Source organism: Mustelus asterias, chromosome 6, assembly GCF_964213995.1.
Source record: "Mustelus asterias chromosome 6, sMusAst1.hap1.1, whole genome shotgun sequence".
Classification (NCBI taxonomy): domain Eukaryota; kingdom Metazoa; phylum Chordata; class Chondrichthyes; order Carcharhiniformes; family Triakidae; genus Mustelus; species Mustelus asterias.
This window is the reverse complement of record NC_135806.1, coordinates 42,794,512-42,807,321: the sequence shown is the minus strand read 5'-3', so window position 1 is coordinate 42,807,321 and position 12,810 is coordinate 42,794,512. Positions and strand designations below refer to the sequence as shown.

Below are 12,810 nucleotides of genomic sequence, written 5' to 3'. Positions count from 1 at the left end.
CTTAATTTTCTTTCCCATACCATTCTTCAAATATTCTCAAATGCAGTGATTCAGTATTCCAAATCGTGGGTTTAAATATAGGCAGCGCTTTGCCATTTTTCAGTTTGAAATCATCTCCCAGAAAAAATCACATGGAACAAAATATTACCATCATATTAAAAGCACATTTTTCCCAATTTCTTTTAAAAACCTGAACAGTCTTTCTTCAGGACTAAATGGATGCACTCCATCGATTGCCAGGTTAACTATCAGTGTGGGTCCAAGGTCAGCAGTTTCCCTCATTCTGCAATGAAAAGAGCAAATGTTCGGCAGCAGTCGTTCAAAAGCCAGTTTGATTATCCTGCAGGAAGTCCACATGACCCTCTGAGCTTCACACATTTCCTGTTGTCTCAGACCTGATTGATATTGTTGTAAGTGCACAATTTCTTCACTACCTGCAGGCCATGCCTCCTCCCCCCCCCCTCCCAGCTAGTGACGATCGTAGGCTGTAGCGGCAGCTGCTGGTGCTGATCCACGGGCTGTGGTGCTGTAATAATAGGGGGAACCTGAGAGAGAACAACGCCAGAGTTAGAAAACATTGCAACAGCAAAGAGAGCAAAGGTGTACACATTGACAATGCCAATCGGGAAATCTAGGCTAATCCTGTTCATTGCAGTTTATGGATTAATTTCTGCGAATTGGCCAAAAATGTCTATACATATTAAGTGAATGAATAAAGCTGAAACCTGTGGCATTGCTCAAGGACAAGTAAACAAAGAACATTAATCTCCTATGGCACATTCACCAAGAACAGCTAAAGTGTTGGAAAGGGTTTGTATTCTAAAGGCTGATTTTCCAACCAGCTACATCCCAGCAAGGAACAGTGCTTTCAGCTAGTGCTGGCTGTAAATCCATGACCCACAGATGCCAAATTTACCTCCACTTAAATGAATGGGCAGAATGTCAGGCTCAGTGTGGCTATGATTACTCAATCAGTTCTGCTCCTGGCTGCTGTGCAGGTTGGGGAAGTCAACTCTGATATAACATACTGCAAACTGGACTGTTGGCCTGCCTGAACTAAACAGACAGGTATCTTCACTTTGTAATGGGTAGAAAATACTGAGACTTCCTTTTCCCATTTTTAATCTGTAATCATTTCTGATTCACTGATAACAGATAAATTCATAAATAAATATATGGTTAGAGCAACAAGTCAATGTCCTTCACGGACTATAGTTATGAAGGTAAATGAAAATTCCCTTTAGCCACTAACTATATCACTAAGGACAGGGTCAGAAACAAGAGTAAACAGTTAATGCATAGTGTAAATATTGCGGTTGTATATAGCTACAGTTTTACATGGAAAAAGTTCACCATTCTATAATTCCTCCATTGTACACCCAACAAGATCTCAGTCCCTCTTAAGTGATCATTCTACATTTCTGCCATTATTATTATGGTGACATTTTAGGCAGAGGTTTAAATAAAGGAGGTAGGGAGAGATGTGTTGGATAAACTAAACAAGGCAGAATTTGCAATTTCCTGCTTATGGGAAAGTGCATCTCCTTGGGAACAAATGACGAGAAAAAGGACCATCTTTGGCTTGGCAGCCATTTTGAAAATGCCTATGAAAGATAATCTCAATTATTTAGTGTAAAGCTGCAATATCACACAAAGTCAAAAACACCACCTTCTACTGAAGTTGTCTCTTCATTGTGCCCTTTCTTGATAAATTGACAATTTCAGGTGAATTGTAAACACTTCACACTACAAGACAATACTCAATTGGAATTGGGATTATTCATTGAAAACACAGACTTTTACCCCTCATGAAATTCAAGCCTTGGGCTCCCATAGTGGATGGACCGCATGCTAACTTCCAGTTAAGGAGTGGGAATTTATCTCCCCGCCCAAACAGTATTAAATAACTGGAAAGTAACCAGAAAAAATGAAAAACATAACCCGCCCACCACAGGAATCGGGGCGGGCGAGGGGCAATCCATGGAAAGGTCCATTGACCTTGGGCAGGATTTTACAGTCTCATGACAAGCAAGGCCATAAACTCCCACCCACAGAACCAAAATAAGCCTGGGTTTATCTGCAAATCATTAATATCTGGAGAATTTAAAACATCTCACAATACTGTTTAAAGAAACGCAGGGAGTTTTCCCGATGTCCTAAACAACATTCTCAATGAAGGCATCTGCCATTAGTTAAACCTGCCCGTACCTTCAGCTCAAAAGATTTGCGACCACAGAGCTGCTGAAAGTGAGCTGATAACAGCGCACGGAGGGAAACTGTACATCTCGGACCTGAGTGAAGAGGGCGACCAATGATGTATCTCTGTTTCCAATCAGATTGGAGGATTGGAAAATAAACCCAGGAAGGACCGTGAGGAGGGTGTGTAAAAGTGGGTGAATTCAATGTCAAATCAAGTTCAGAAAGATAAATGACGGGGGAAGAAAGGATTTGGCCAAGAGGGAGAGAAAATGAGACAGAAAGGAAAAGGAAAACAATTAAAATTAAAAATTTGGCTTTTATAATTCTTAGTTAAAATCCATAATTGAAGGAATGAGAGTCCAGTGGGGCGGAATTTTGTGAAAAAATTCTAAGTGCCAAATGAGCGTGAAAATGGTAGAGAATCGTGCCGATCTTTTGGGTGAGCTCCCAGTTGCAGTCACACAGCATTGTGTGAAAAAAAGACCAGATGCGATTCTCACCAGTAGGGGCAGGGGCAGAGACTAATCTTACCAGTGAAGCTGGCTGCTCTTCCCAGTGCACTGTGAGATCTCCTGTCACTGTGCCACCACCCCCCACAATGGACATCAGGACACGCAGTCCATCGCTCCCTGTGCCGGGCTCCCCCCCCCACATCGCTCCCTGTGCCGGGCTCCCCTCCCACATCGCTCCCTGTGCCGGGCTCCCCCCCCCACCCCCCCGCTCCCCTTCTGGGCGCAAAGCTGATTTTGCCAGCAAATCAATGCCAGTAAGATCACAAGGGGCGAGAAACCAGACGCGATCCTGATTCCTCAGCTCTCACCCGATCTTACCCGTCCATCAGCGGGAAGAACGCATCAGCAACCTCACCGATAATAGTGAATTTTCAGTTTAAAGAGGTTGACTAGCAGTAATTAACACCTTTCATCTCACTAAAAAGTTACTTACATTACTAATTACCAAGCAGCTGCAATCGGTTTAGTTTGTATCTCCCTGCACAAATACAACAACTTTACACCCTTTAATACACGTCTCCTTTATTGAAAAAATAGACATATCAGGAGATGTGATATCATCTGCTATGATGGACATATCATCAGAATCGATGCAGAGAAACCAGGGAAATGGAATAAAATCCTTTATGAAATGGAGGGTGAGGAAACATTGTTGAGGTAGCTGTGGGAGTCATTGAGCTAATAGTGATTATTCGGTGTTAGCCCATCTCCAGAAATGGTGATAGAGACATTGAGAAAAGGAAACAAAAGGTTTTAAAAAATAGAGTTTGGGGGGGGGGGGGAGCCCCGAGTAGGACTGGAACAAGGAATGTTCCACTTATCCCACAAAAAATAGGCATTACTAGGACCCATGCAGGTTCCCAGAGCAACATGTCTGGAGATGGTGAGTGGAGCTAAAGGAGAGAATATTTAATGTGAGATCAAGTTCAGCCAGGTGGTGGAGGGGCGATGGCTGGAGACTGGTTGGTTCCTGTGCAAGGAAGAAGCCTTCACAACCTCCAAAATCAAAGTCCACCAACCCTCAACAGCCAGCTTCTCTCTCCTTCCCAAGTTCCACAAAAAGGGCGATACCAGTAGAACCATCGGCCGAGATTCTCCCATCGTGACCCGCAACTTTTCTGACGGGTCGCAGTGGGAGGTGTGTGTGGCCGGCCTTGTGCATGTTCCCGGAATGCATGCGCATCTATCTCCCAGAGCCGGCGAACAGTCGCCGGTCAGACCACACTGGAAACTGGCAAGAAGACAGGCAAGTAATTTGAATTTTTTAAAAAAATGTCTCAAATGTAATTTAAATCTAATTATCGGGAACTTTCCAGTCCCAATTAAATCTCACACCCCACCAGGAGTACTTCATTCCGGCGGGGTTTAGACCAGCTCCCCATGTTCAGGGAACTAGTGGGTGACCCCGCTGGAATGAAGGGGGGGGGGCAATCGGGGCCCCCCCCCAAGGGGTCGGGCGGTGGGGGGGTGATGGGCAGCCTGGCTGTGCCAGTCTTTCCCCTCTAGCATTGCCCATGGGGCAAAGTGGCACTGCCCATCAGGCAGTGCCAAGGGGCTGGATCCTGATGCCACTCTGCAGGCAGGATCGGTCTGGGGTGGAGGGAGGGCAGCGATTGGAGCGGGGTTAGTGGTCTGCCAGGGTGAGGGAGGCTGGATATCGAGGCGCTCCAGAGCAGGGTGGGGGACGGAGCTGGCCCGGGAATAGTTGTCGGGGCCGTGAGAGGGGCTGGAGGGGCAGCACTGTGGGGGTCCTGGGCTGGCCAACAAACAGGGAGTCTGACAGATTGGGGCCACTGCGCATGCCCAGAGTTCCAAAACTGTCAGACTCCGGTGCGAATAGGCCCCGCCCCCCTGGGTTTTTAATGAGACTCACGATTGGGACCTCCACATTGCACAGAGTGCAGCAATTCGGGTGAGAAGCTGAACTGACAAAACAGTCAGGATCTGGAACAGTTTTCCCACCAATTCAGTGTTTTTGGGAGAATCACGGCCATCATTTCAGTCTGTTCCTACCCCGCCTAAATGATTTACTTCATCTCAACCATTTCCTCCCTTTTCCAGTCTCCTCTCATGTACAGCCGTGACTCATCCAGTATGTCCCGTCATTCCAGTTTCCAGGCCCTAACCATCTCATCTTCACCATGGGGCATTCAATCCCTCGACAACTCCATTCCCCCACCACAATGGTCTTCAAACACTCCACTTCTCCCTTGAACAGAGGCCCAAACTGTCTCGATAAACACTCCCGCCTTCCCCTGACTGGCTGAATGTGTGTGTACACTTTAGTATACTGTATTCGCTGCTCACAATGCCACCTGCTCTCTGCATGCGCAATGTCGAGCTTCTACTCACTAGTCTTGTAAACTTTCCACCTTGCTCCTTAAAATGACTGATTTTTCCCCAGCCTCATGCAGTTTTCCAATAAGGATAACATCGAGGAACAGAATCTCATCTTTCGGTTAGACATTTGACAGCCTTCTGTACACAATGAGTTCAACAATTTCAGATCCTTTCCTCTGCTCTCATTTTGGTTCCTTTTTCTTTGCAGCTTTCAGTTTTGCTGTCTTGCTTTTCTCTCTTTTTTTGCTCTCAGGTGGCAGTGTTCATCATTCTGCCATTCACACCTCCTCTTGACCCATCTTTTGTTTCTTTACTTGTGCCATTACCACCCCCTTTGGCCTTACACCAGCAACCATTTTATTTAATGTCTCATGTCTTCTACCCGCTCAGATTTTTCCTTTATCTACCCCTCCCCCTTTCACTTGGTTAAAACTGGTTGGGATGGAAGGTTAAACTCTGTTTCTCTCTCCACAGATGTTGCTAGCCCTGCTGAATATTTCCAACACTTTGTTTTTATTTCAGATTTCTAACATCCACGTTTTTTGCTTTAAAAGTAAGGTAAAGGTAAAGTCGCCATAGTCCCAGATGAGCATAGGCTCTTCTCCCCTTTGAGGGGGGGGAACTGATTGGTGGTTATTTTAACCTGAGGATCATCACATCTCAGGCGAGGGGCAAGATTGAGAAGGCAGGGCCTTCATGAATAACCTCAGCCGATACAGAAATGATGCACTCTGCATCATAAACCAACCGTCCAGCCAACTGAGCTAAAAGTACTTGTGATATGTATAGATAGGACATTTGGTACTGCACTGGCCTTATTTTAGACTTGACAAAGGTTAGCATGGATGTCTGGTCTTTTCCTGGGTAAATATTTCAAACGGAATAATTTGCAGGGCTATGTGGAAAGTGCAGGGTCATGGGACCAATTAGACTCACTGGCAGAGTCACGATGAGTCAACTGGCTTTCCTATGTGCTGTTTCATTCTATATGATCTCAGATTAAAATATCAGTTGTACATTGGAAACATAGATAAACAGCTGGATGGAATTCCAGTTCAGCCTATACTACACATCACTGTCAGTATGGAGTGTTTGTGTGCTATTTGACATTCAGCATGTTCCAATGTCAACCCAACCTACAAATGCACAGTTGGGGGGATGGGGGAGTGGAGGAGGAGGAAAATTCACAATATAGTTTGACCACAGGAATTATTCAGAATAATGCAGTGCATGTTCTGCAATGAACACTTTCTCATTAAACAACATCGTCAAATGGCCTCAGACTTGAACCTAGGTTCAGGTTTGGAATTGATTTCAAAAGAATCTGCAATTTGCTCATCTGACTTGGCAAGCCAGATTTAAGGGTCAAATGACACTGCTCATTCACCTTGATCAGCAGCACAAATGGCAATGCCCTCTGAGGTTATGAAACAAGGAGCCTCAGCGAGTATGTGCACTGTCTCATTACAAGGCAGGTGTAAAAATAAATATTTTGTTGTTATGGAGATGTGTTGATGTCAAATATTACATTTCAATTTCACCTGCTGGACTCACGTTTGGAACTTTAACAAAAAGGCAGTTTCAATTATTAAACCAAAGACACTGACTTAAGCTGACTGCCAGAGGTCACCTGACACATCTGCAACTGCAAGTTGGTCAAGTTTCTGGAAGTTCCAATATGAATTGCAATTAGGACATGTCCAGCAACCCTCCTGTGGAAATTCATACCTGCTAATGACAAGGATGACTTCAAACGATGGACTGAAACTTCTAATAGCTGCCATTTGCATCACTATACTAGCTACATTCCATTCTGTCAGGAAGTCTACAAAACCACTGGCTACACTTTGAAGGTATTGATATGTTCTTCCTTGCTCATTGCATGGAGGAATGAGTCATTCACAAGTGATGGTTTAGACATTAAAAATTAATCACAGAGACCATAACACAATAACTAAGGTATGTCTAGACATGAGCAGCAATATCCTGGGACTGAGATGATTGATCTCCAACAACTACAACCATCTTCCTTTGTGTTAGGTATGACTCCAACAAGTGGAGTGTTTTTCCCTTGATTCCCATTAATTTGTTACCCCAAAGTGTGTTGGATGCTGGGACAGTGAGTAGATTTAAGAAGAAGTTAGTCAGATTTTTAATTGGTAATAGGTTGAAGGGTTATAGGGAGAAGGTAGGAAAATGAGGATGAGGAGCATATCAGCCATGAGCAAATGGTGGAGCAGACTTGATAGGCTGAATGGCCGAACTTATGAACTCCAGCTTTGTTAGGGTTTCTTGATGCCACACTCGGTCAAATGTGGGAAGTCATTCTCACCTCACTTCTGGAGTTCAGATCTTTTGTCCCTGGTTGGACCAAGGCTGTAATGTAGTCAGCAGTGGAGTGGCCCAGGGGAAACCCAAGCTGAGCGTCATTATTGCTGAGAAAAAGTGCTGCTTGATAGCACTGTCACCCCCTTTTTCCATCACGTTGCTGATGATCGAGAGTATGGCTGGTAATAGTTCAGGTTGGATTTGCTCTACTTTTTCTGGACAGGATATACCTGGGCAATTTTCCACATAGCTGAGTGGATGTTGTGGCTATACTGAAACAGCTGGACTAGGAGCGCAGCTAGTTCTGGAGCACAAGTCTTCAGTACTTCAGTTTAACAAGGACACAGAGTGGTGGAAGCTTCAGTTATAAAAAAGGTGCAGAGAGCGGTCAGTCTGAGGTCTGACCAGGTTCTGAGAAAAGTCAAATCTGACGTCACAGGGAAACAGGTTAGTGATTGTTTGGGGAATATTTTGCTCACTTATCATCTTTCAAAACTCCGATAATTTATTATAATTGTAAGGTTCTATGAGGTTTATCAGTAAGGTTTACCAAGTATTGGTAGGGTTAATCAATATTGCAAAGGTTTATTAATAGTAGTAAATTTTATTGGTAAAGCTTTATTAATATTGGTAAATTTTATCACCAGCAATAAGGTTTAATCAGTCACAAGATAATAAGTTAATAGAAAGAGAAACGGAAGGGCTGCTCCAACCTGGAGAGAGCCCACTCCATGCTATGTGGGGACTCCAGGGTGCTTCCTATGACCTGGATAATTATTTGTGCAGGAAGTAGGTGTCATCAGTTGCAGCATCTTTAGCTTCAGGTTGTGGAACTGGAGTAGCAGCTGGCATCATGGTGGAGCACCCATGAAGTAGAGAGTTACGTGGATACCACACTTATCAATATGGCAACCCTGCAGGTTAAGGAAGAGGGAGAGGGAAGAGGTGACAGCCTGATAATTAAAAAGGGACAGGCAGGTAGAGCAGGAGTCCCCTGACTGCATCCCACTCTCCAACCGGTATTCAGTTCTGACTTCATCAGAGTAGGGCAAGGCATAGCAGGGATTAATGAGAGTCTGGGAAACAGTGTGATGTAAAGAGACAAATGACCTAAGACTAGGGTCAATTATGGACAGGACAGAGATCTGTGTAGAAGCAAGCATAGCTCATAGATTTTGATATATATACATATGTGCTCCAGCATACAAGATTCAGAACTTCTTTTTAAGACCTACTGCACTTAGTACAACACACACACAGATAATATTCGTGAGAATTGCCAAGGGGCACAGAACTTTTGGAAGGAATCATAGCACTAGAGCAGGGAATAATAAGTTAGTAGGTGGGATCAAAGGAAAGTCGACAAGGTAGTCTAAATCAGGTTTGCTGTGCATACATGTGAATGCACCAAGTGTGGTAAATAAGACTGGTGAGTTGCAAGCACAGGTTGCCATGTGGAAAGATGTTGTTGTGGCTATAACAGAGACCTGGCTCAAAGAAGGGTGATAAATCTCTGGACCCAAGGTGTTCAGGAAAGATAGGAAAGGAAGTAAAAAGGGGAAGCGGAGGTGGTTTTGGTAAAGGAGAGCACTGCAGTGCTGGAGAAAGAGGATGGCCCAAAGGGATCAAGGACAGACTCGATTTGGCTAGAACACAGGAATTAAAAAGTTGCAATTACATTGCCCGATGTAGTCTACAGACCAGCTATTAGTGGGAAGGATGTAGAGAAACGAGTTTGCAAAGAACTTACAGAGAGAGATGCAAAAATTCTAGAGCATTTATAATGGGAGACTTCATCCAAATAAAGACTGGGATAATATTAGTGTGGAGGGCAGAAAGGGGCAAGTGTTCCTAGAGTGTGTTCAGGAACATTTTCTTCAGCTGTAGGTTTCCAGTCCAATGAGGAAGGGGGCACTGCTAAAACTGGTTTTTGTAAATGAGGTGGGCCAAATAGATGAAGGAGGGGGTCAGTGAACACGATCATATGTTTTAGGCTGACAATGGAAAAGGACAAACAACAGTCAGAATAAGAAAATTAACTTGGGGGGGAAGCCAACTTCAATGGCGTAAGAAAGGACCTGGGCTGAATAAATTGGAGCCAAAGGTTGGCAGGAAAAGCAGTCACTGAACAACTGACTACCTTTATAAACAGATGATTTCGGCAGAGTCAAGACATATCCCCTTGAAAAGGAAAGGATAGGATAAACAAATCCAGAGGTCCCTGAATGAAGGAGATAGAAAAGAAGATTGAAAAAATATGCTTATGACAGATGTTGAAAATCAAGCTGAATATTGAAGGTTTTAGAGGAAAGGTGAAGAAACAAATAAGAGAAGCAAAGAGGGATAATGAAAAGACACTGGCATCTAGCAGAACAGGGAATCCCAAAGTTATCTACAGGTACATAGACATTATCTGTACAATTACTGTACATAGACAGTAAAAAGGTAGTTGTAATAATTCTTGTTTATCAGTTAGGTAAATAACAACTGCGATGTTTATTTACTTGTAACCATAATGCAGAGGCTTGCAATCTTATAACTGCCAGTCAGCTTCCAGGATTGAACTGCGACAGAAACCCACACTTGCTAGGATGATCCCCCACCTTGGCCCCTGATTGGATACCCGGATCACATGACCTTCTTGGCAGATCACCCCTTAAAAGGGGACAAACACCCTCCCCCCTCCAAGTTTTTTTTATATCCGATAATGAAGTTACTCAGTCCCCAACAATTAGAACATTAAACATTGCATTTAGTCCATTATAAATTGAGTTTTTCTGGTGGTTTCTGATTTCTAGTGGAGTGGCGTAACTCCTTTGTTGGGGGTGCTTCTGCTGGGGTTCTTTCTGTAGAAACCACTATACCAGGCATCTACTCAGGTACTGGTAACTCAGCTTCACCCGCTTCCATGGGGATGACAGACTTGCCTGTCACAGGCTGACTCAGTACCTCACTGCTTGGATAGTCATGAATGTTTCCTGCTGGCAACGTGGTTAACAGCAGGAACCATCTTCCGGACAATTCTTTGTGTCTCCACTTCATAAGACAAAGGTCCAATTTTTGATACAACTGCTCCTGGGACCCAACTCAAGCCACTGACACACACAGCTTCCTCCACCGAAAGTGACCTTGTTGATTTGCCTGAATCATGATTTTTCTTTTGACTGCACTGACCGGCCTCTACCCTCTATAGCAAACTCAGAAAGACCAGACTTAGTTTGGTGCTAAGACACCAGCCCATCAACAACTCTGCTTGTGGCACTCCGGTAGAGTGCGGCGTGGTTCTATAGCCCGGAAGGAATTGAGAGATTCTGGTCTCCAGGGTCACTCTTGAATGCTTCTCAAGGCCCACCTTGAAGATTGCTCGTTCGGCCAGTCTGTTGGATGCTGGGTGGTAAGGCACAGTCCTAATGTGCATGATACCATTTAACAGAAGGTAAAATTTTGAAATTCAGCACTCGTCAAGGCTGTTCCTTTATCCGACACTGTGACTTCAGGTATCCTGAGGGCCAAAAAACACTGACCCAATTCTTAATTGTAGCATGCGATATCGTTGACTTCATTTCAAACACTTCCATCCACTTTGAATGGGATCAACAAGGAGCAAAAACATTGGGGGGCGATTCTCCAGCCCGCTGCTTTGGAGTTTATTGCTCTGACCTGTGTGGGTTTCCTCCAAGTGCTCCGGTTTCCTTCCACAGTCCAAAGATGTGCAAGTTAGGTTAGCCATGCAAAATTGACCCTAGCCAGGGGATTAGCAGGGTAAATATGTGGGGTTACAGAAATAGGACCTGGGTGGGATGTGGTCGGTGCAAACTTGATAGGCCGAATCGCCTCCTTCTGTGCTGTAGGGATTCTATGTTTCTATGACCTTGTCCTTCCATGGGGTGTAATCTTTGTGTATCTATGTGATACCCCAGATAAGCTCTCAGTGGCTTGAAAAGTAAATTTCTGTTTTTTGAGGTGAACTCCAGCTTCTTGAAATCTCGTTAGCACCTCCTCTAATTTAGCAAGGTGCTCAGCTTCTGACAGTCTGGTTATCAAAACATCATTCAGGTATATTGTAACTCATGGCAGTCCCTGCAATAAACGTTTTAGTGTTCCCTGAAATATAGTACATGCTGCTGACACACCAAAGGTTAGGCATGTATACTGAAACAAACCTTTGTATGTGTTTATTGTAACATAACCTCGGGAAACATTGTCAAACTCAAGTTGCTGATATGCGTGACTCATATTTAGCTTTGTCTCAGACTGATCTCCAGCCAGCTTTGTGGACAAATCTTCAGTTTTGGGGATTTGATACTTATCTAACTTGGCAGCCTGATTAACTGTGAATTTGGAGTCTCCATGGTTGCAGGCAGTTTAGTCAGGCTTTATCACAGGGACTGTGGGTGCTACCCACTCCATGAATTGAACTGGCTGGATAATATACAGTACTTCCAATCTCTTCAATTCTGTGTCCAACCTTTCTCACAAGGCATATTGTTTTAAAAAAAAAGAGGGGTTGCCTTTGGATACACATAGATCTTCGCCTGGAGGCCCTTTACCTAACTCATTGTTATAAGCATTTTCATACTTCTTCAGTAACTCAGGCAGTCCCCCTTCCCATACCTGGAAGATCTTCACTGGGTTTTAACTTCATTATCTTGAGTCAATCATGGCCCAAAAGACTTGGCCCGATGCTATTATTATTGGGAGCTGAGCGAACTGCTGCCGATAGCTTACTGGGACAGTGATAGTACTCTTTATCTTGACGGCTTCTCCTGTGCAAGTTGTTAGTTTTGCTGCGGTACCCCTCAAACTCATTGGCTGGACTCCTGCTTGTAAATAAAGAAATGTGCATTCTCCTATCACTGTGGCAGAGGCTTCCGTATCAACTTCCATCTTTAATGGCCTACCATTTACCAAAAGCATCATGGTGATGGCGACTACCTTGCCCACTTTCATGTTGAACAATAAGTTAACATTTAAATCCTCTTCCATATTATGCAATTGCAATGCATTACTAACTCTGTTACTGGGTAGACTTAACTTTCTTTTACATTGGTGCTGAAATGACCATTCCTGTACCATGCAAAAACATTCAGCTTCTTTATACCTGCAGGCTTCAGGGAAGTGATTACCCCCACACCGGTAATGCTCTACTTCAATCCTAGGCAGTTGATTGGCTCTTTTAAATCTTCTTGCTCTATTTGCTTCCTGTTTTAAAATTACATCTTTACTTTTGGCGCCACTGCTGACTTGTACTGACTGGTGAACTGTGCCATTTTGTATGCCCTGAAGCTCCTGTGTGCCTTCTCATCACCAGTGCTATCTCCATTACCTTGTTAAAATTTATATCTGCCTCTGTTAATAGCTTCCTTTGGACGGCTTCATTATTTATCCTACAGCCGAAATGATCCCACAGCATATCATTGAGAATGGCTCC

At 44.0% G+C, this 12,810-nt stretch overlaps 1 protein-coding gene across 1 annotated transcript in view; it reads right to left on the bottom strand.

Annotated features, from left to right (window-relative positions):
* Positions 1-260: 260 nt before the first annotated feature.
* Positions 261-12,810, bottom strand: part of pax5 (paired box 5) — a 211,493-nt gene continuing 198,943 nt past the window's right edge. Inside the window, exon 10 of the mRNA XM_078215355.1 lies at positions 261-545. Coding sequence (XP_078071481.1) covers positions 469-545 — 77 coding nt within the window. The 3' untranslated portion in view covers positions 261-468. The remainder of the gene's footprint in view (positions 546-12,810) is intronic.